The sequence below is a fragment of the Rhodnius prolixus genome, unplaced genomic scaffold (genome assembly GCF_049639745.1).
Source record: "Rhodnius prolixus isolate KJV_2025 unplaced genomic scaffold, Rpr scaffold_12, whole genome shotgun sequence".
In the NCBI taxonomy this organism is placed as follows: Eukaryota; Metazoa; Arthropoda; class Insecta; order Hemiptera; family Reduviidae; genus Rhodnius; species Rhodnius prolixus.
The window spans coordinates 6,029,613-6,053,339 of record NW_027411635.1 but is presented as its reverse complement, the minus strand read 5'-3'; the positions used below and the strand labels follow the sequence as shown (position 1 = coordinate 6,053,339).

At 31.5% G+C, this 23,727-nt stretch overlaps 2 protein-coding genes across 18 annotated transcripts in view; one reads left to right on the top strand and one right to left on the bottom strand.

Annotated features, from left to right (window-relative positions):
• The window catches only part of LOC141461706 (mutS protein homolog 5-like), an 85,502-nt gene extending 67,312 nt beyond the window's left edge, over positions 1–18,190 (top strand). For 10 of the 13 annotated variants that reach the window (XM_074142964.1, XM_074142965.1, XM_074142966.1 and 7 more), the window contains 6 exons: positions 1,513–1,662; positions 2,900–3,112; positions 3,588–3,725; positions 5,515–5,585; positions 7,877–17,859; positions 17,990–18,190. In XM_074142964.1, the coding sequence (XP_073999065.1) occupies positions 1,513–1,662; positions 2,900–3,112; positions 3,588–3,725; positions 5,515–5,585; positions 7,877–8,003 (699 nt within the window). In that variant the 3' untranslated portion in view covers positions 8,004–17,859; positions 17,990–18,190. The other 3 variants (XM_074142971.1, XM_074142972.1, XM_074142970.1) reach the window with 3 other exon arrangements.
• Positions 10,413–23,727, bottom strand: part of LOC141461704 (transportin-1-like) — a 35,426-nt gene continuing 22,111 nt past the window's right edge. For 2 of the 5 annotated variants that reach the window (XM_074142949.1, XM_074142950.1), the window contains exons 16-18: positions 19,244–19,418; positions 17,974–18,093; positions 10,413–16,866 (exon numbers count right to left, since the gene is read on the bottom strand). In XM_074142949.1, the coding sequence (XP_073999050.1) occupies positions 17,986–18,093; positions 19,244–19,418 (283 nt within the window). In that variant the 3' untranslated portion in view covers positions 10,413–16,866; positions 17,974–17,985. Of the gene's footprint in view, positions 16,867–17,973; positions 18,094–19,238; positions 19,419–23,727 lie in introns of those variants that run through there. The other 3 variants (XM_074142951.1, XR_012463013.1, XR_012463012.1) reach the window with 3 other exon arrangements.

Below are 23,727 nucleotides of genomic sequence, written 5' to 3'. Positions count from 1 at the left end.
ATTCTTTAAAAAGATCTCTCCAATGGTAGTTATGGTTCCGACTTAACACCTTATCAGGTTATAATGATAGAATTGCTTATTCTAAATTTTAAAAAAATCTGTGAAGCAGATAAGTAATTTTATAAAATAGACAAAAATGAAAATCTATCCAAAAGGTACAAAAATCTCTTTAACAAAAACTTACAGTTTAAAATGTTAAGTATAAGGGTTGATTAAACGCCAAAAGGTACACAAATCAGCTAGTACCCAACATTTCATTCATGCTTAGCTGATATAATTTAAGTAATTTTGCTGCATTAACTTTTTCTTCACATTTTTTTAGAAATTATTAGATGTCACAGACCCTTATGCTGGCCAGATCATTCATAATATTATTTTGTTATAATTATGATAAAATGTATAGTAAGTATATCTTCGTTTTTAAATAGGTACTTTATTTTAACTCCATTTCAAATTATTCTTCGGATTTATCTTTAGTATGTCCTTTATTCTTAGTAATCACATATACATTCATGTTAAAGTAGAGAAAAACAAAGTTAGAGTCAGCTACTGTTTAAATTTGAATCACGGATTTAACAGAATATTTCAGTCTTGAATTTGTCTTACCGAAATATTCGTGAGCACAAATAACTCACAGTTAATAACAAGTAGATTATTCAACAATTATTCATTTCTCAATAAATTGTAATTTAATTTAGTCTCCCTAATTTTACTTATAGAAAAAAAAAGAATAATTAGCTGCCCTAAAAATATGCATATCTTATTTATTTTATATTACATATATACAACATTGTGAGAAGAACAGCTACATTGAGAGTGTAATTGAAGAAAACTATATTATTTGCGATAAAGCCAGATAAATATTACCTATTATTATAAACGTTTGACTACTACATAAAATAACAATTACTTTAGATGAGAGAAGATTAAAATGATTAGGGGCGCTAATGACCTCAGCAGTCGATGCGCCAAAAAAAAAAAAAAAAAAAAAAAACCTTTAATGGAAGAATGAACTTAAACCGACGATTTAAAAAAATAAATAAAATAAAATAAATAAATAAAATAAACAAAATCATTGATGTATGTTGATATAAGCATTTTTTAAAAAAAGGTTTTGAATTTTTTAGCCTCATATTTTTTTATTATTTTTTATAACGTTTTTCTTTTTAGCCTGTAATTAATAGTTTGATTATTATAAATTAATAGATATTACTGTCAATCTACAGTGCTACTTAAACAAATATTTTGTAGATGAAAATGGCCAGCATAAGGGTCTGTGACATCTAATAATTTCTAAAAAAATGTGAAGAAAAAGTTAATGCAGCAAAATTACTTAAATTATATCAGCTAAGCATGAATTAAATGTTGGGTACTAGCTGATTTGTGTACCTTTTGGCGTTTAATCAACCCTTATACTTAACATTTTAAACTGTAAGTTTTTGTTAAAGAGATATATATTTAGATTATAATCAGAATTAGCTGTAGAACTAAAATGACTTGAGTGAGTTACAGGTGGCACTGATAGCTTATATGGTACACATTGGCAGCTTTGTGCCAGCTAGCCGAGTCAAGATAGGTCTGCTCTCTCACATTGAAGTTCGAATTCAAACATACGAGTCGATTATAAGTCGATCTTCATCACTGCTATCAGAATTCAGAGCGGTAAGTTTGACATACCTCTAAATTTTTATTGCTAATCGTTTAGTAAATTAGTATACAGGGTGAACCAGTAAGTATTGTCCATAGGCCTACTGTGTATAGTACATCTAAAGTGGAGTTCAATGACGTATTGGCCAACTTCATCTTTTCCACTGTTCTTGAGTGACGTCACTTTAATTTTTTTTTCTAAAATCATTACTTTTTTCCAATAAAAATGTTATTACTCAGAAAGTTTTAGTCCGAATTCGATTCGGTTAGAAAGACAGATAAATTTTCTAAAAATTGATAACATTTCGAAGCATAAATTATTCTCCAAACAGCCTCAATCATCCTCCGGATGCTGGAAAAATAAAAGTACTCGACATTTTTAAGAAAACTCATTAGGCTCTTATGTGATCATTATACGACCTAGGTGCTGGCACTTTTTATAAAAGTTTCCTTGTTTAATGGGCTTTCAAACGGTATATCATTTTCCAGGATTCCTTTTATCTTCGTATGAGAAATTACGTTTGTTTTGCAAGAAAACGTGTTCACAAGCACTCAACAGTGTTAGTTATCAAGTTGTTTAATTTATTGAACTCTTTTAGATAGGCCAGTAACCAATTTTTACAGTAGATTGTCTTAAAATAAAAAAGTCAAAGGTCACAAATTGCACAAAAAAAAAAAAAATAAGGTACTGTTTAGTTTGGTGATATTACCTAAGTCTTGAATGTTGGCAACTTGATAGTTTATATCATCTGTCATATTAACATTTTTTTATGAACTTATTTCTACCATCCTTAAAGTGTGGGCAATGAAGTAGCAAATAAAATAACGTATCCTTCTTCTGGTTACAATATTTACAAATATTCTCAACATCTAAACTAAATTTCTTTCCCTTTATAAGCAACCTAGTCTGAATTTGAAATAACTATCTTAATTGGCAGATAAGGCTAAGTTTGTCTATGTGAACATTACAATTTAAGTAGAATGAATAACTTTTTTTTTGTTACATCTGTTTCTTCAGACGTACAATAGAATCTAGGAATTGATTTTTATTGGAGATCTCTTAAATGTTAACAGCCGAATATTTCGCAAAATGTTCCCGCATTGAATATAACAGCGCAAAGTTAAATCATTAGCTACAAATGAGTTATTAAACTCGTGAAGTATTTTATTATGTTTTCTGAAAACTCTATTCTGTTGCACTCACCGCATTGTGCTTCTGTACGCCATTGTAACTTGTATTGCGTTGTTGCAGATGGGCGCTGTAACATTAAAAACTTATTGCAGATCACTTATAATTTTGGACGAAATTGGTCGATGTGCTTCTGAGGTAGACAGTATAGCAATGCTTGCAAGTATGATCAATTACATTATGAATAAAGACAGCAATTCTGCGATGGTGTTGGTCTCGACTCGCCTGGACATTGTCGAAGATTGTTTGCCTCAAGGCGGCAGAATTCCATATTATGTCAGTAATTATGTAAAATAAATCATTGTTTAAAGTCTTGAGAGAAGCTCCCTCTCCGCCATATTCCTGTCCTGCTGTTCTGAAAGATTATTTCATTTTCTGTTTATATTTTTTTATTTGCGATTTTTTTATGCGATTAAACATTATATTATACGAGTACATTAAACACGACTTTTGGGGCTGGAAAAAAACCCATGTTTCAATCAGAATTATCAAGTGCAGCACAAAGTCAGTTTTTAAACAGAAAATAAAGTAAAAAACGTTTTTAAAGTTATTAGGGGTCTACCAGTTAGTTAGCTTCGCCCAAAACTGTTACCGCTATTCCCAACTATTCCGGGAAACACCTGATCAAACCCACTTAACTTTTGGTTAAATTATAAATGACTTTTATTATGCAAAAATGGGTTTTGCCCGTACATAAATACAAGTATAACTAAATTTAAAATTAACTCTATGATTGTTACCTTTCATGCAGGTAATGGATTACAAATTTGAACAGGGAAAGATGATTTTCAAATACAAACTAAAAAAGGAGAAAAATCGTTCCAATTTTACTTTACACGCTTTGGAGACTGTGTGTAATGATTCGGAAATAGTGCAAGCTGCAAGACAGGTAACATTGCAGATGCATCCAAAATTTTTATTTTGAAGTTATATAATTTTTTTTTTTTAATTTAAGGCACTTCAACATCTGAGCTTTTTTCAGTGCACTGCCGGCCCACGGACAGAGTTCTCTCGTTACAGACAACACTGTCCATCACCGAACAGTGAGCTGTAAGAAGCTCCTAGGAAGAGAAAAAGGCTAGCAGCTAGATTTGAACCCGGGATCTCCGCGTGAGAATCCAATGCGCTAACCACATTGCTAATCCCTTCGCCATTATGAATTTCTAGTACTAAAAATATATTTTTCTTTTTCGTTTCAATAGAAACAATCTCATAACTCCAATGCTAAGATCTTACGGCTCTTAGACCTTTTACTTCTGTGAACTGCTACTACTTACGAATGGCTTTGTAACAAATTTTTTTCTTAGTTTTTTAAAATTTTAAGTCCGTCATTTACGCCTGGAGCTTTTTTCAGTACATTGCCAGTTTTAGGGTAGGGTTTTCTCGTCACAGACAACCTTATCCATCACGGGAATGTGAAGGTCAGTGATGGAATTCTTAAAGCTCAGAAGCTCGTAGCAAGAGAAAATCTAAGGTTCCTGAACTTCGCATGGAAATCCATTATGAAACCACTGAAATAATAGCAATAAAAACTTTATACTTTGTATAACTAACTATACAGGGTGAACCAGTAAGTATTGTCCATAGACCTACTTTGTGTAGTACATCTAAAGTGGAGTTCAATGACGTATTGGCCAACTTCATATTTTCCTCTGTTCTTTAGTGACGTGCTATTTGAAACTAAGCAAATTAACCTTCGATTATAAAAATATCACTTGTTTGAAATATTTCCCAACATTTTCTCACATATTTCAGAGAGAGTGTATTTTTTTTTTTTTAGTGCAATTTGTAACCTTTGACTTCCTTATTTTAAGACAGCCTACTTTAAAATTGTCTATTGGACCATCTAAAAGAGTTTTCAATGAATTAAACAACTTGATAAACTAACACTCTTGAGTGCTCGTGAATACGTTTTCTTGCAAAACAAAACGTAATTTCTCATACGAAGATAAAAGGAATCCTGGAAAATGATATACCGTTTGAAAGCCCATTAAACAAGAAAAACTTTTATAAAAAGTGCCAGCACCTAGGTCGGATAATGATCACATAAGGGCCTAATGAGTTTTCTTAAAAATTTCGATTACTTTTATTTTTCCAGCATCCGGAGAAAGATTGAGGCTGTTTGGAGAATAACTTATGCTTCAAAATGGTATCAATTTTTAGAAAATTTATCTGTCTTTCTAACCGTGCCATCAGAATCGAATTCGGACTAAACCTTTCTGAGTAATAACATTTTTATTGGTAAAAAAAAGTAATGATTTTAGAAAAAAAAAAATTTAAAGTGATGTCACTCAAGAACAGTGGAAAATATGAAGTTGGCCAATATGTCCACTTTAGATGTACAACACAAAGTAGGTCTATGGACAATACTTACTGGTTCACCCTGTATATTGTTATGGAAGATATAAAAACGGAATATTTGAAGTTTTTTCCTCCTAAGGTACCTTATGGAATCGGAAGGGCATTGAATTATTGGCTCGTTATAGGTTCAAGTTATAGAAAACGATTACCTATAAAGGCTTAATAGTTGAATAAACCAACCATTCTGAGGAAAAAACGCAGATTTTTGCTAAAGCCCTTTATTGTTAAGATCGATTAAACTTCCAGTAAGATCTGGCAATGTATAGGGGTTGCAGTGAAATATTTAATTTTGCAACTTTTTTATGTTATTTGTACAGGTATTTAACACTCTAAACACGGGTGAAAATATGCTACCCTACTGCCAGCTGAGACTGGAAAAAGCGCAAAGGTTAGATCATCATTTTCCTAACTTCCAACAGTCAATATAAGACAATAATTGACTTGAACTCTCACTCCTAGAAAGGGGAAGTATTGCAATTGTGTCAAATTTTCGAGTTTCCACAAGAATAAAAACGTTTTGAGATTCACTAAATAAGAAAAGAAATAGTTATTTATTGTACAAGTGAGGGAAGTGTAAATTTCACACGCTAAGTTCATGTAATGCCTTTTTGAGCTTAGCGAGAAATTTAACAATATAAAATTTAATATTAAAAAATTAACAATAATAATTTTTTCTATAATCGTTTCAAAAATTCAAAGTACAAACTAAACGGCTACCTATGGATAGTTCAGTAGGTTACAGATTTTAGAATATTGGATTAACTTAGTTACCTAGATGTAAAAATTAAGGAAACAAAATTTCTAAGATATATTTTAATTTTTTGCAAATGGTATTTCTATATTATTGTTTTGCGTACTTGAAATAAATTGTTACTGGGGAAATCGTTCTTGCGGTTTATTACTTTAAACACTAAAATTGAAATTTAAAATTGAATCACTACTTTCAAACGCTAATGATTGAACTTTGAACTACCTTCACTGAATTTAGTATAATAAGCCATTGTTTAGCGATTGCAGAAACAAGTTTTGATTCAGAATAATATCTCTAAAACGAAAAGCTCGAAACGCAGGAAACTTGAATTTTATTCGAGGGAAATTGCAGGGATTGCAATTTTAAGCTCCTTTCTAAATTGCCTTTTCTGAACGAATAATGTTTTATTATATTATATTATACATCAAGTAATATAAGTGAATTCTGGCATTCCAAATTTAAATAGAAATGGCATTACCGGAAGTGCAACTTAACTGAAAAACAATAAATTTTTTGTTTTTGTAATTTTATAAAAACGATAGTATCGATTTTATTTAAAGTTGCATGAAATTATATACATACAGGGTTTCTCAAGGTTTATACTCGTAGATATCGACTTTTTCACGGAAACTGTGAAAGTCAAAACAAAACAAAAATATCAAACAAAAAAACAGGAAACACTTGTTTTTTTGTTAGAAATTAAAATTAAAATTTGTAAAATAAATTTGTTTTTTCATCAAATAATAGCAACCATCACATCATTTTAACGTACGCCTTATGCAAGACTTCTTGACCTAACATTACGGTAAGAATATCTTGCCAGGGATGGGCGGGTGTTGGTCTAGTGGTCAAGAGCGTGGCTTTGTAAGTGAGAGATCACCAGTTCGAATCCCGCGTATGCAGTTATTCATAATTCTTAATACATCATAATACTTTTTAATAAAATGTAATCATACGAGGGATTCGAACTGGGGATTTCCCACTTACAAAGCCACGCTCTTGACCACTAGACCAACACCCGCCCATCCCTGGCAAGATATTCTTACCGCAATCCATAGGTCACGAAGTCTTGCATACAGGGTACATTAAAATGATGTGATGGTTGTTTTTATTTGATGATAAAACAAATTTATTCTGACTCACCCATAACCATTACATTGCACTACATTTTTAAAACCTTTAATTATTATTATTTTTGTTCTTTGCGTCACAAATAACATTTTTGTAGTCAGAGGACCTCCCAAAACGTGTATTTCTGGTGGAAAATTAATATCGAAAACCGTTCACGAAGAGATAAAATTGTAAATTTGATCTTAAATATCTCAACAAATATTAGGGATATCAAAACGGGGTTAACGTCATTTTCCACAATTTTTTATGTAGTTTTCACAGTCATTGTCAAAACCAGTGGTCCTTAAGAAACCCCAATTGGGTTTTTGGCCGTAACTCCGCTATAAATAAAGATACAGCACCAGGGGTGGAAAATTTGTAAACTAGACAAAAAAAAACATATAGTTTACTTCGTGGGTTTTTTCGAAATTCCGCTTTCCTAAAAAGTTATTAGCGATTGGTGCGTTTTAAATGGATCACCCTGTATATCTTATATTTGGAACATTTTTTAGAATAAGCCATTTTAGGATTGGATAAAGGAATTTGGGATTCTCGACTATTTGCGACTCCAAGAGTAAAAGTATTAGTGGGTATCGCTACCTGTTAAACCTCAGGACGGTAACGCATTCTTATTCTTTTTAGATCTTTACCTGTAGCAGACTTGTGTAAAAGTACCCCCCTCCCATACCTCATGACTTTAATAAAATAAATGACAGAAATCAAATAAACAATATAATAGATAATAATTGACATTAAATAAATTTGTCATATAGTAATGGGTTGGAGTAAGAAAAAGACACCTTACACCTTTTTTTCAGATACCTTAGATTCCTGATAAAATTCGCTAAATTAGATTTAGCTGACGAAGAAAATTTACATGAATTACAAAATAAAATTCAGCAACAATTCTACCACGCCATAAATGAAGACCATACAGTTATCTAAAGTGTATTGACTAGAGCACAGCTTTCCAACCTTTATGTTTTTTATTAATTAATCCATTTAGTTAATTTATTTTGTATGTACCTTTAATGGAAAATATATTGTCTTTTTATTTTGTATGAATAAATTTAATATACGAAATGAATTTAAATATATATATGTTTATAAATATATGTATATAAAATTAAATTAAATATATTAAATATACAGGGTGTATACGGAGGAATGGTCGAAACTTCGGGAGGTGATTCTGGGCATCATTCGCAACAAAAAATTCTATATAAACTATGGCTCGATTCTGCTCCGTTTTATAGAACTTTTTAATTTTTTCAAGGTATTACTACTTTTTAGCAAACAGTTGTCTATATTTCTCAAACTATTAAAGCTACAGCAATTTTAATAAGCTCATTAGAAAGAGGGTTAAATTTCCTTTTAAATCATCTAATTTATATTTCAAAATAATAATATCAAGTATTTCACTTTGTGGCCCAAACATAAGAAATAGCTAGTTTCTAATTTTTTCCAAAAACTTTTTCATTTTTCTCAAAAATATTAAATAAGTTTAAAACGTGCACTATTCATGAAAAACATCTACATACAATCACCTTTCGAAAGGTATATCATGAATAGTGGTTATTTTAAAAATTGATGCAGAAATCTGTGATTAATTGCAAAAAAAAAAGGCCTCAAAACAGCAACGGCATTATGAAAGGAAAAAAAAAACCATAAGAATATAACAGATCAGAATCATCAAATCCAGTACCATTTTTTGCAAACGTGTAATTTAATAATTAATTAATTTAAGAACTATATTCAAAAATATAAAATTTACATTATAAATAATAAAATAAAAAAAGAAAATGGTGCATGATGTTAAATGGGTGTTAGGTACCAATTTCAAAAGAAAGGATTTTCGTTTAACGAGTTTAGATCTGTGTGTTATTCTTTAGTTAATTAAAAAAATATGCTAAATATATGAATAAAACACAGATTTTCTTGAACTACACAATAAACTTTTGGAATTAACAGGTTGTGAAGGGCTAATGAATAAGTCGAGAACTTACTTATTGCTCTAATCTCCAAGTTAAAAACTGACATATTTTATCATGTTATACATCTAGGTTTCCTAGATGGGAATAGTGGAGAAGCTTGGCGGGAGTATGCTAAATGTTTTCCTGATAGGCGTGTTCCGAACGCTAAGACAATGGTGGAGGTGTACAGGCGGTCCGGTGAAGTATTCCATCCACCATTATTTAATTTGGGGATCAGAGCGATTAATAAATAAGTCTTTGGCTTATTCATTAGCTCTTCACAACCTCCTGTCTCGACTTATACTTAGCTTTTCACAACCTTTTTATCCTTATTAAAATTGCTGTAGCTTTAATAGTTTGAGAAATATAGACAACTGTTTGCTAAAAAGTAGTAATAACTTGAAAAAAACATAAAATTAAAAATATCTATAAAACGGAGCCGAATCGAGCCATAGTTTATATAGAATTTTTGATGCAAATGATGCCCAGAATCACCTCCCGAAGTAACGGTAGTCTTATGCTGACACCCTGTATATAAGAATATAAATCGTTGCTACGATCAGCAGAAGTCGTGATTATACCAACTTGTTTGTGCAATTGTTATTTAAATTAATGAATAAAAATTAAAACCAAATTGATTTTTTCAAATATATTTTTATATAATGTACCTCTAAATTTAAAATATATATAGGCACTGCAGTCTGAAACCTCCTTTTGTATATCTATTTGTGTATCTATTTTAAATTATAAACTTTTTCAAATTAAAAATATATATATACAGGCGCCACGACAGCCGAGCAGTTAGAGGCGAGACCACAAAGCTAAGATGGACTGTGGTACTGGATTCGATTCTTAGTCTACGCCTTAGATTTTATTTTATGGTCAATATGAGAAAGTATTGTACGTTTGCTAGTCACCTCCGTTCACGGTACCTAACGTGATAATTGTTCGCCTGAAGAAAGATGCATTACTTCACCTCATTTGTATAGTCTTGTTTAAAACTGCTGACAGTCCAATGATGTTCATAGAGGTCTAGTAAACTATAAGAACCGTACGAAGTTGATTGAAAGAAGCTGCTTTGCAAAAATAAAGATTAGAGCGTTATTTCTCAAAAAAACTTTATTTTGCACTGATATTATGTTCAGTATGGTATACATTTGTGTACTGTAATGTGTAAGTAGTATGTTTGCATTGTACAGGAATGAGCATTTTTCGAAGGATTCGAATTCCGAATAAATTGTTATCCTTATTTCAATCAAACAGAACAACGAAATGGTATTCGTGGCTCTGAGGATAACGGCAGATCAATGAATCAGTAACCAAAAACCACGAACAATAATACATATAAATACTATATCATTCCAAAAAAAAACGCGCTGAACCATAATTGAAATACATTTTTTATTTTATTTTGATAACAACTTTTTACAAAAAAAAAAAAAAATTTATAAGATTGTTTTCAAATAAAAAATAAAAACAAACATTCAAAATGTGAAAATTTTTGGAGAGCTCATAGTGTTACAGAAAATATTTTGTTTAGCAACAACCATAATGTACATATCACAAAATTACAATTATCTGGAAATTTAAGAGTTGAAAACTTACAAAAATTAAACTTAGCACCTCAATACTCTAAAATAATTTAAATAATAATAAAATAACAACAAAATAATAATAGTATTTTACAAATGTCCCTTTTATTTTGGTTTCTGGATAGGAACTTTGTAATAACAAAATTGAAATAATAATTAAAAAAAATAAATAAATAATTTTTCATTATAATTATTTCTACAAACAACAGTTTTTTTTTCATACTTTCTCTTACTAAAGAAAATAATAAAAAGTCTTGCGATCATGTTAAATTTTTCAAAATTGAAAATGAATCCCATTACTTAAAATTAATTTCAGGTAGGAAATGTTACTTAAATAACTATAATTCAGTGAACTAAAAATTGAAAGTATTGCAAAATTAAAGTCAGCGATAAAGTTTTAAAGGTTGAACCTCTCAATAAACTGAGTATACATTAGTATCAGAAATCATACTTTCCGTCATCAGACATTTTGTGGTCATCGATCTGTTTGAAGTATTTGCCCACTTAAGTTTAGTGAGTTCATTGAGTGGTTGAATGGTAAAAGCACATGATCGAAAATAAATTTAATCGGTACTAACTAACACAAATACAAAATTTTGATTAATACTGAGTTTTATTATACATACACCGTGTAACCGCGTGTAAGTCCATCTTCTTTTTCAGATTTTGAAAATAGAACTTCATTCAACATGGTTGTGTGATCATTACGGGTGTTTACACTCTCTCTTGTTTTTGTATTTTATTTATTTATTTTTTGTTAAAGTTCCGTTAACCCTTTTACTGTTACGAACACACTAGAGTGCCCACCGGACTAGCAACGCCTCTCAAACAGTCAACTAAAATAAAAAAAAATTGTAGAACATTTGTATTAATTTTGTAAACAGTACATTTTCCGAAACGTAGAATAAAGAAGTTTTTTAAATTTATGACCGCACCTCATTTAACAACAAACATGTGATAAAGATAATACTTTTTTTAACATTGAAAATGTTTTATCAGAGGGTGATAAGGTGATAAAAAGTAACGTAACGACATAACATGTCACTGTAGTTGTGATGGGGAAACATAATGTAGTTTCTAACTGAAAATATTTATACCAGACCATCTGGTGAAAAATGACATACTAAAATCTGTCATACGGAAGGTTGTGAGTGGATAAGAGGTGCTGCGGAGGCTGTTGTAGTTGGGGATGAATGAAACCTATAAAAGTGTTATTTCATTACTGTTCCATGATTCATAAATAAAATAAAATGCTTGAAATTTTCGTGAAAATTGGCGTTTTTTCTCTTAGAAACAAACTTTGGCGAATGCTTTGAAACAATCAATGGCCGTAAAATGAAACCACTACTATGAATAAATATTATATTTCTCTGTGGACCCCACCACTGATTCAAGATATACATATATACATATATATATCAGATATGTAATAACTGAACTTGGTAGTGACGTTCGGTAGACATAAGTGTATTTAATTGCCAACATATAGATACAATTATCATTTTCAAGATCTGTGTAAATGTAACATACATTTTGTTCATATTCTAACACAATTTGACTCAGGCCGAAGCACGCATACCACTCTCTCTTACAGCAATGGTTACAATTTCAAGTGGCCAATTTTTAAGTTCTATATGGTTCACGGTTCAAACATGCTATTTATAACTTTTTTAGAAAGAAAATTCAACCTTACCTCATCATTCCCTAGGAATCCCATCACCGAATAGTTGAAATAAAAAATGGTACGACTAATTTGGAATATTACTGATAGTGTTATGTAACTTAGGTGTTAGATTCGTACCAATTCCCTAATGTGACACCTCAGAAGGATACAGTCCCCAGAAAACTCTAAATCTAATTACTCAGCTTTTTTTTTTTAATAAGTAACAATTGCTTATAGATGCTCTTAGAATGTAAAAGTTAGAGAAGAAATGGTTGGAGACATTTTTGAAAAGACAGCGAAAATTGATACCACGGTTGCTTTGAAATTTGAGTAGGTACTAACTACTTATTTAGGCCTGAATTTTTTTTAAAAAAAAGATCCAGCTGAAATGTGAAGCTACTTTTAAAAGCGGTTTTATTAAAGCACTTACACGGTCAATCGGAGTGACATTTCTTGCATGATTAGGCACCTGAAATATTTTTCAATTACACGATCATTCTAATCGTCAACATTTTTGTCTAATCAGTCTAGTACACCCGAAAAAAGCGAAGAAAGTTCAAATTAAGTTGGAAGAAAAGCATTTATTGCTGTAACTTCTGTGCTGACAATATTCCATACATCTACGCAGTTTTTTTTTACGAGCTTTTCATTTGTTAAACAATAATTTTATTATATGTTGCAGTAGAATAATGCAATGAAAAACGTTGAACTTTCTCTACTTAAGCTCAAAATTTTATTTCATTTATGCTTATTTACGCTTCCGATATAAATTTGTTTCATCTAAAACTGTCAAATGAAAGAGCGATATAAAAAAAAATACAATTTTTTAAAATAAAATTATCTATATTAATGCCTACAATTTTTATTTGCATCATTTTCGCAAAGCAATTTATCTTTTGGGGTTCTCTGGGAATTTTAACCATTAGACCCGATGAACACATCTGATTTTAATGCAGGGGCGTTCAAGCGCATTAAATTAGATGCATTCATCGGGCATTTGTATCCTTAAGTGCAACGCTATAAAAATTTAAAAATTTCATGAAGTTGAATGAACATCAGTATTACGAATGTGCGATTTTACAAAATTAATTTTGAATTTTATTCGGAATTTTCGGAAAAACGACTCCATTGCTTTTCTGTTAACTTTAGATAATATCTACAAGTTTTATAAACTTATCTATACTATATTTCTATGGAATATGCATGCTTGGTTTAATATGATGAAAGAAGAAAGTGAATGTGCAAGTTTAAGGAGGAAGGAGATGCGTTATTAGGCAATCATAAATCTCAGCCAGAATCTTGTAAAATTTACTAGACAAACCTCACTATCTATATTATTTAATTGGTCATCTCTTCATTCTTACGAAAATTGCTAAATTAAAATAATTGCATTACTTACTCGCGGTAAAAGACAGTTTTCTTTTTACACTGGCTATTTTTAGTTAAGGTTCAATTTCATTTTACATTAAAATTAGTTTTGCTAATTGCTTTAAGGTTTATAACAATCCAATGGGCTTGCGAAATTGCACAGCTATGAAAATGACAAGAATATGCATTATCACTTTATTTAATTATTAAAATATTAAAGAATATTTTAATGCATTATCACTTGAGTAGCGTCCGCTGACAAGTGACGAGAGTCAGACTCCTATTCAGCAGTCATGTCTTCCATGACTACGCAATTAACTGATGCTAACACGGGGCTCTAGATGGGACGCTAATCCCTAAGACTACACGATCATGCTGAATGATGGTCACCCTTCCACTTGGTGATTTAAACTCGGATTTCAAATATCTAAAAATCAGACTCGTTTATCACTTATCAGTCTTCGACAATATACGCCCAATAGGCGGGCATTCATTGGTCTATCAGTCCGATTGACCATTAAAGACACTCTTTTCCATGGAACCTGTAGTCCAGGGGTCCCCAAACTACGGCCCGCGGGCCACATGCGGCCCTCTGAGGATATTTATCCGGCCCTCGCCGCAATTCCGGAAGGGGCATATCTTTCATTGGTAGTCAGAGAGAGAAGCACTATATGTGGCGGTGCCGCAAAGCGCTGCGTCGCTCATGTACAGTACTACTTCCGATGACGCGGGATGAACACGTCACGACTCAAAAGCAGTGTAAAATAACAGCAGAAGTAGGAAGAAAGGCAAAGCACTATAACTAAACCGGATTGACCTTAGCCAAAAGCAGGCCCATAGTTCCCACTGAAATACTGAGCAGTTTGGTGATTTATATTTTCTTGTTCTTTATTTGAAATATTCTATTTGTTCCCGTTTTTTTTTTTTTTTGTACTTTAAAATAGTTTTTTTTTTATATTCCGGCCCTCCAACGCTCTGAGGGACAGCGAACTGGCCCCCTGTGTAAAAAGTTTTGGGACTCCTGCTATAGTCGATTGAAGCCAAATAATGTAGCCAAATTTCCAAGTATAAAAACAAACTTTGAAGTTAGATCTTTAAAATTACAATAAGAGATTGTTCACACGAGATGCAATTACTTGGTTGTAAACAAGTGTTTAACTTTTGCTTACACCTTAAAACAAAGAAAGAAAAAAAAAATACTATTAACCGCCCCTCAAAAAATTTCCGAAGGTAAGTAAATTGATATTATCTTCAGGGAGCGGTCAAGGGTATATTATTACCTTATTAAACTTATCCTCATTATTTATGAGTTATGATGACCACATTTGACCCAGTATCATTTAGCGCTTTTCTTTCTGTAGTATATAACTCCTGCAAATAACGATTTCTTTCTTGAAATGTTGGCATTTAAATCCACTTTTAAATCTGCCAACAATCGCTAATATACAATATAAACTTACATCTGCTAAACGTCGTAACTAAATAAAATATAATTAATCGTATTTGTTTTTGAATTTTTAAAATTTTATATAAAAATATCGCTTAACAATCTTTAAAATAAAAATAAATTAATAATAACAATAATAAATATAATGAGTACAAATTTTCGATCGCCTATATTTGTAACTTTTAAATAAATATATATCAGTCAAATGTAAGCAATTTCTCATTTCTACAGCTTTGTTTCGTTTTTTCCTTTTTCAAATGATTATAATAAGACCATAGTTGTCGATGCGTCAACAACAACAATAATAATAGCAAGCTTTTTCGTTTAGTTGCGAAAATAAAATATAACTAGCATTCCTTCAAAACGGATGGGCATATTTTCTTTAAGTACCGAACACTTATCTGCAATTCCAAAAAACAGTGTAAGAAATATATATAAAAGAAACTTCAAGAGTATCTACAAAATAATATAATAAAAATTTGATTTTAATACGCTGATAAATTAAATTTTCTTTGAATCCGATCTTAGAATACCATTATTTTTTTCACAAGGATTTTGGAAGGATATTTTTGTATGATGGTTCCCTAATGACAAGAAACTCTTTACGACAACATTTCGAATTCTACTTAATAGTTGAATGTTATTTCATCTATTTGCAAACTATTTGTTGATTTTTTAAACCACTAGGATGTATTAAAATCACACTTTTCTGGACTCCGTTTTTTATTTAATGTTACTTTTACTTGGCAACGTTTTGATTTATCTCAATGATCTCCAGGGTTGTACGGAGTATGAAATGTTACATTTCATGCAAGCAATCTGATCTAAGATATCGGTAACACGTTATCTTCTGTGAAATATGTACAGTAAAACAGTAAGAATTTGCATAATGGTGGCTACACAAAAATTAAAAAAGAAAAAGAACTGTCCCAAGAACTGTATTACAATTGTTGCCATGAAGAATTCTGTCTTTGAAAGAATCCTTAAAAAAATAGACATATTGACAGATTTTTAATTATATATATAAAACGGAAATGAACTCCAAAACTTTTCCAACTTATTGTTAGTTCAATTATATGGAATATTTCTTGTCTAAAAACTAAACAAATAAAATAAAAAATAATTAGCAGAACGTTTCGTCTGTTTGTATTTATCAACCTAAACAACCACATTAAGAATAAGAGCATCATTTTGTAACAGTTCCTGAAAGAAATAAAATTAAAACATTTATATCTGCTATTGTTTCTTTAGTGGCTACTTAATTAACGAGCCAACTTTTTTCCCCCATATTTAACTCCTCCGAATTCCTTCTCTCCTTCTCTGTTCCCAATTTTCGTTTATAAATCTTCATTCGTATTCATATAAACAGTTTACCCATTTGTAATTCCTAAATGTTATTACAATATAGCATAAGTTGCCACTTTTATTATGGCTAAAGGCAATTTTTTGTTTGAAAAATTGTTTTAAATCCCAACGGGAGGGAGAAAATTTGCTCATTGTGTTATATTTTTTACTTTGTGTAGATTTTTCGGTTTTTCAAAATAAAAATTAATATTTTAATTAGAAGTAATATCAATTTTTTAAAATAATTTTATCGAGCAAAAACAACGTTGGCTGCTTCTGAATTAACACAGGCACACCTTTCTTCGAGTTTTCAGAAGATCCTTCTGTTATAATCCACATCTCGCTCTTCCCCCCGCTTAAATTTGAATTTTGATCCCCATAGATTGCGCTGGCTCAGTTTCATCTGTAGCTAGCGCCACTCCTGTAATTAAAGTGCATAATATAGATACTGAAACAATTATAGAATTAAGATACTATGGGCGAAGCATCAAATACAAATCTACACCAAATATGATCACATAAAAAAAATAAACTATTTAAGACACATTTCGCGAGATAAGTGAAGTAGAACGAATATACATTCGTAATTCAGCAATTTACGTTTTGAGTTAGTGAAGTATCCTTGAACGTCAGAAATCACTTTTATGAGAATAAAAAACGTTAAAACATGCGCGAAGAATTTATCAATAGTTTTTAGGGCAAGTCGTAAAAACCTTCAAATAAAAGTCTTTATACAAATACTCTGAAGATCGCCCTCAGTAAGACCACCCAGACCTCAATTCTCTGGCCAACAATATAAACTGAAATTGAGAGGTCGGCTTTATACAGAAAACAGACCACTCTGAAAGTCTAAAAACGTTCAGGGGGGCCAGCTCATGATGTTCCATGGGAAAATCTTCTTCATTCCAAGTATTACTTTTAAAACTAGAGATTCTACTTGTCCTAACGTTTACTGTACGAATAGATATCGCAGCACTTATTTGAGATACATTTCAGATAATCTCATCACACATGCCATTTTCAAGCTATTAGAACAATATATAATTATTTCATAAAAAAAAGAACGAATTTCTAGACTGTAAGCAGCAATGTAGATCAGGTAGTAATCATTGAAGGGTTTTAGGAGCTGGCTGTATATGGTGGTAATGCAGAAAGTAAAATGACTATCAAGTACTATAGTATTACTTGACTGAATGTACTTTGCTTTTAGGTAAGGAATGAAATGGTCTGCTAAAGTTACTGCTTCTCAAAGTGGTACTAGGTTCCATGCACGGTCTTGCCTTTGATTGTATTTAATAAGTTTATAAATAAGAATTTTTAATTAAGTACGTTCCCATCCACCTAATCAATAGAACAACAATTTTTTCAACTTATATAGCGCAGTTGGCACGACTACGACAACTCAAACCTAAAGGTATTTTGAATTAAACAATACTTCCCTGAATTTATTACTTCTTTTCTTACTGTACAAAAATATTTGATGAATTAGTAAAAAAAAAAAGGGAATGAACCAAAAATAAACACTAACCTCCATGTTGTTTCAGACGTTATACATTGAAGACAGCCTCACTTGGAGCTGTGTTGGAAACTGGTCCACAAATCGTTTCCAGTTCTCTTCTCCAACTTGATTCTTAAAGCCATGCAAAATCTACATAATAACAATATTACATTTAAAATTGCTTAAATTAATTTGTCATTTAGTATTTTTTTAGTATACTGAGCATTAATAAAACCTCTACACTAATTTCCAAATTCGTTTGTCTATTTTAACACTTGATGAAACGTTCCTAACCTACCTCCATTTTATAATTTCAAAATGCATGATATATTCCCAAAAACCATACCATTTTAGAACAGTAATTTATAAACAACAATTTTATAAAGCAATGCAGAATAAAATTAATAAACAATTTGTTTATTTAGCGCAGGAGTGTTTCTGTTTTGGACCGATTCCTCATTAATTTAATTCTTAATTCAAATGGAATGAATTTGAATCCAGATCTGAATTACTTTTTGAATGTAGAACACTTTTTCAGTTATATCCGAGAGTCAAAGATTAAATGTACTGTGTTAATTTCGATCTGCTTAATTTTTTGGAAGGTAACGTCACTTGATCCGCAAACAGAGAATACGCGCTCACTCGTTTAGAGTAACTGATTTGGTAGTGAATACTGACGATAAATCGTCACTTGGTTCTCTTAAAAGACGAACTAAACAAATAACACCATTTAAATTTGGGCCTATCTTCTGCATAGTGTAATTTTGGTGGTGAAGATGCTTTGGATGCTCGTGGTGGACTGTAGGAAGAAACTGAACCATTTTCGCCTGAAGACCAGTAAGAACTGTTGGTTTTTCTTGAGAGACACGCAGTGATTGGAGGATGGGGCCCTATAGTAAAACCTACAAAGTAAACCCTGTGTTCCCCAACACCAAAGGCCCGGTTATTATCGGATCATTTGCAATGGACGTGGAGGTCAAGTATAAATATTGTATTGAATTTCGAAGGCTCAAGCAGATTTCCAAAACCGATGCCTACCCGTTGCAGTTGATAGTAGAAACAATTGATGCGCTGGATAAATGTTGATATTGCTCCACTCAAAATTCTGACGTTACCGAACATTTGCAACATTTGATGAAGGTAGAGGTGATTGTATCATCTAACACACCCTTAGCAGCCATTGTGTGCTGATGCGGATAGAATCACCAAACTGAAAGGTCGTGTAACTTACTTTTTACGGCTCTATGCTTTGAGCCTGTAAGAGAAAGTAAAAACATAATAAATAACAGACATACCTTACCTTAGTAAATATTTCTTTTAAATCTTCTTTAGGGTTGATCCAAGAGGCTACAGCATCACAAAAATATATGAAATCTTGCACAACACCACCTGGGTTGACGGTAATCATCTGGCACATTCCTCGGAAAGCTGAATCTTTCTCTTCGTTATCTCGAATATTTCGTAAAGACGTACACCTACGGTAGCAATAAATAGAAACTCAAATCTTTATCAAACTTACTTTTTTAGCAGCATCCAAATAAACAAAAATAATACAAATTTAAAAACAAAATCTGAAAAATATTTATAAGGAAAATTAAATACAATTTAGCTGTCAACCTGAAATGTTAGTTTCCCTCTTATTATTTCTTATAGCACTTCAATAATTGACGGATTTGTAAAAAAAAAAAAGTATTAAGTTCGAATGAAATAATTCGTCCGCCAAGACTCATCAGAAATAAACTATCTATAGTGCGCCATTGATATACTAAACTGAACACAATAAGAAAATAATAATAACAATAATAATAATAATAAAAAAAAAATAAACAAGATAAAAATTAAAACTGAAATACGAATGGATAAAACTTACGAAAAACAAATTGTAAAAAATCTGTTGTGAAACACACACACAACATTCTTTAACTGCAATTTTCAAGAACTAACTTACAATTTTTCTTCAAAATTCGAACTTTCTCTAAATGTTTTCTTTACTTCACCACACTAAGGGTAAATATGTGATGAAACTTTGTAAGTGGAAATCAAACTCTCTGTCTACTGAAAAATTCATTTCTCTTGATGGATGAAAAAACAAAACCGGTCAGAAATAATGAAAATACATGCATGCTATAACGGATAAAATCAACGTTAATTCTGTAGATGCTCAGCAAGGATTTGGAGATGAGAAAAGCCCCTATGACCTAGAATTCAATATTATATTAGAAAGGAAGAATGGAGAATGAAATAACGAAAAAAATAGGTATAAAAATAACGGAAAGAAGGGTTTTCTTGTTTTTTTTTTAGAAAAAAAAAATCTCCACAGATGAAAAGGCCGCACTTGAGAAAGGCGCTAGGCAGAGCCAGAAAAAATAGGGTTAGGAATGCGACAGTAAAAAGAAAGCTGGGCGTAGAACTTTCCCTAAGAGAATTCAAAAACGTCAGTTTTACTTGACCGACCATGTAAATAATATGTCAAAAAAAAAAAAGACACTTAGGTCCCCTTTAAATGCTTGGGGCCTCAGGGAGGTTTACGGGCTAAAGGAATGCTGTGAATACAGAGTGAGGGCTATCTAGACCGAGATAAAATTGGTGGAAAAGAGCTCTGAAAGGCCTCTTACCTAATAGATCCAGGGATGGGCAAAAGTTTATCTGTTGGCCACAACTAGCCCAGAAGGACATCTAACGCAAATTAAAGCACTTTCCATTCCATGTCCAAAATATGCAAACGTCTAGTCGAAACGAACACTATAAAAACGACCACTTAATATTCAGTTAAATTTGTAAAAACCTCTTTTTCGTATTCAGGGAACCTCAAAATGTGAATTTCCGGTGAAAAATCAAAACAGAAAACTGCACGCTCTTAATACTACCTCTTAAGCGAAATAAGGGAAAATATATTGAAGTTTTATAATAATAGAAAGTTGTGTGAATGAAATATATTTAAGTTTGCTCGACAGGTTAAAAGATACAACTGATATTTTTTCTATCAGTTAGATGTGATAGCAGTATATAAAAAGTGATAGAAAAGAAAGTTAGGAGACTTAAAAAGGCCTCAATGACCTAATCTCAGTTAAACTTTAATGGCTTAGGCTTAGACTGGCCGCCAGGAAAATGACATTCGTATAAGGCAACGAAAAATTTGCCATAGTTTTGTCAAAAAATTGTCACGAGTGCCTGCCTTCTGGCTCACATGTTTGCGGCATCGCATAAACCTAGTACTTCCATAAATTCTGTTACATTAAATAAGAAAACAAACTTAGTGTCAATTCAGCTAAAACTATCGCAGGAACAAACAATAACGTCCTTGAGAACAGTGAACAAATATTAACTGAGTATTAGATATAATGGTTATGAGTGCAGGCTAGTGAGTGGGAAATCCTCAGTTCGAGTCTCTTGTTAGCTAATTTTAATTTATTTTAAAAAAACCGTAAACGAAACTAGAGAAAGTTCTTGTGGGTTAGTAAATAAAAAAAAACACTACCTTCATTCAACATCGACTTAGGTCTACAAAGCTACAATTTAAAAAAGAGACGTTACATCATTTCGAACACTAGTAAAGTAAAGTAATTGCCTATTTTTTCAGGCGGGCTTAACGTCCAACTACCAATTAGGTGTCGTGGACGGAGGCGACTAGCAAACATACTTTACTTATTTCAAACACTATAAATTACTCATAAGGCAAGTTGAATACTTAATCTCCTTTTTTCTTTTCTTTTTTGCGCATCGACTGTCGAAGTCATTAGCGCCTTCTTATTTTTGTTTTCACCAATTTATCTTATTATATTTGAAATATCGGAAATAGCGGGGAACATTGGGCATTTTGGATTGCCTGCATACCTTCCCCCGAATGGGGTTGGTTACAATCTAATCAATCACTCTGATGTTGGTTCTTAGATTTTATGTGTCTGTCAAGTGCACGAAGAATGTTGATGAGCTATGGAGTTTGCATGAGTGTAAATCTAAAACTAAAAAGATGCACATTCCATTATCTCTACAGGCCCTGTTTTTTATATGAACGTTAAAGCTGTCAGTGTAAGAGCTGAGTGTTGTTTCTGATGTTAGACTGGGATACAAGAATCGCCAAGATCTCTCAAGAAATGGCGTTCACGTATGAGTAAGATTTTGAGTGTCTGTGAGTGTGTTCCTTTTGAGTGGGGATTTGTGCATAAAATGTGGACGTTTTGAGTAAATTATTTATGCGTGTGTATATGTGAGTGAGTGTCTGTGGTAAAGAGAGAGTGATGTAGATAATGAGGTGGAGTTTGCTAGTAGGCTCACTAAACCCGAAAGTTGCATTAGTCTATAAGTTGGAATACCAGCCCCAATTAACCTAAAAAAGTAGTTAGTCCACTTCGATCTAGGTTTAAGTATGTAACCAGCAATTCTCTGATAAGCAAATGTTCTCAGGTGGCTGATAATCGCCACCCACATTATATATATTTCTGATATTCCTCATCAAAAAACTTTTTTTTGTTTTTGTTTCTACTAACGGATTGGCACAGCTTTAAAGGAGATTTCTGAACAAACAAGCACATAACTAATATTTAGAAGATAACGTTTTTTAAAAATTTAAGAAGCTCATTTTTAACACAAATTCCAGTCCACTCAACATTAATGAAATGAGTAAATGAATAATTTTTAATGCTGGCATTTCAGTATTTACGCATGTAATATAAATTAGCCTCCAATTAAAGTATAAGTGAAAATTGAAGCTTTATCAACAAGATTCATCGCAAGCCTCAGCTTTATCCTCTGTCTTTCGGTTCTACCTTTGTGAGTGTAACCGAAATTTAGAATTTTATTCGTACGCTTGCTAAACTTATGACAGTAGAAAGATTGCTAAAAACAAATGTCCAGATAAGTAAGATCAAAAAACTGCCGACTTAAGGAAATGTAAGAAAAATTAGGAAGAGTAATTGCTAAAAAAAAAAGACAGGATTAAAAGGTATTTTGGGAACAATTTTATGACCTATTAGATCTACAAAAGAGGTAAATAAAAGAAACATTCAGTATTACTTCTGAACAAGCAATAAGAAATATTCAATTTGCAACCGCTGGTAATTTCACTGAAAGAGAGTCAACTGGTTTAGAATGATGAAGCTGGAACTCAGATGTTGATGTGCCTTCATTAAAAAAAAAAGTAATAACGGGGAAGCAGCAAAATACTCCAAAATTTGCCCTTTGGTAATAAAATAACAAAAGAAAAACAAAAATTAATAGTTTAAATTATAGCAACTTCTTCATTTCAAAAGAAATAAATCATAAAACGGAATATTAAGAGAAAAATATTTTATTTCCTTACGCAATAAGTAAATAAATAAACAACTAAAAACGAATGACCTTGGTGGAAAATTGTGTTTCACAAAACTATAAAGAAAAATAATCAGTAATTAGCTAAAATTCTAGGCTAAAAACCAACTTCCAGTGAGAACAGAGTTTATAGAAAAGTAAAAATTAAAATAAAATCAATAACAAAATAAGTAAACCAAATTCAATATAAATGAAAAAGGTAAGATTTGCTAGTACTAATTCCACCAAACTCATCAATAACATTTACTAAAAATTAACAGAAAATAAATTGTAACAAAGCAGGCAACAAAGTTGGTGAGCTTTAGGAGAGTTGAGGCCAGATAGCCTTGTACAATTTGGTGGGCTTATAGCCTTTCATTAATTATTCAATAGAAATTTTCCTAAATTACCGAGGTTATTGCGTATATTACTGGTCAAACTGAAAATCAAAATTGAGTAAAGTTCAAGTTTAGTCTCGTATTTTGACTAATCCTTAAA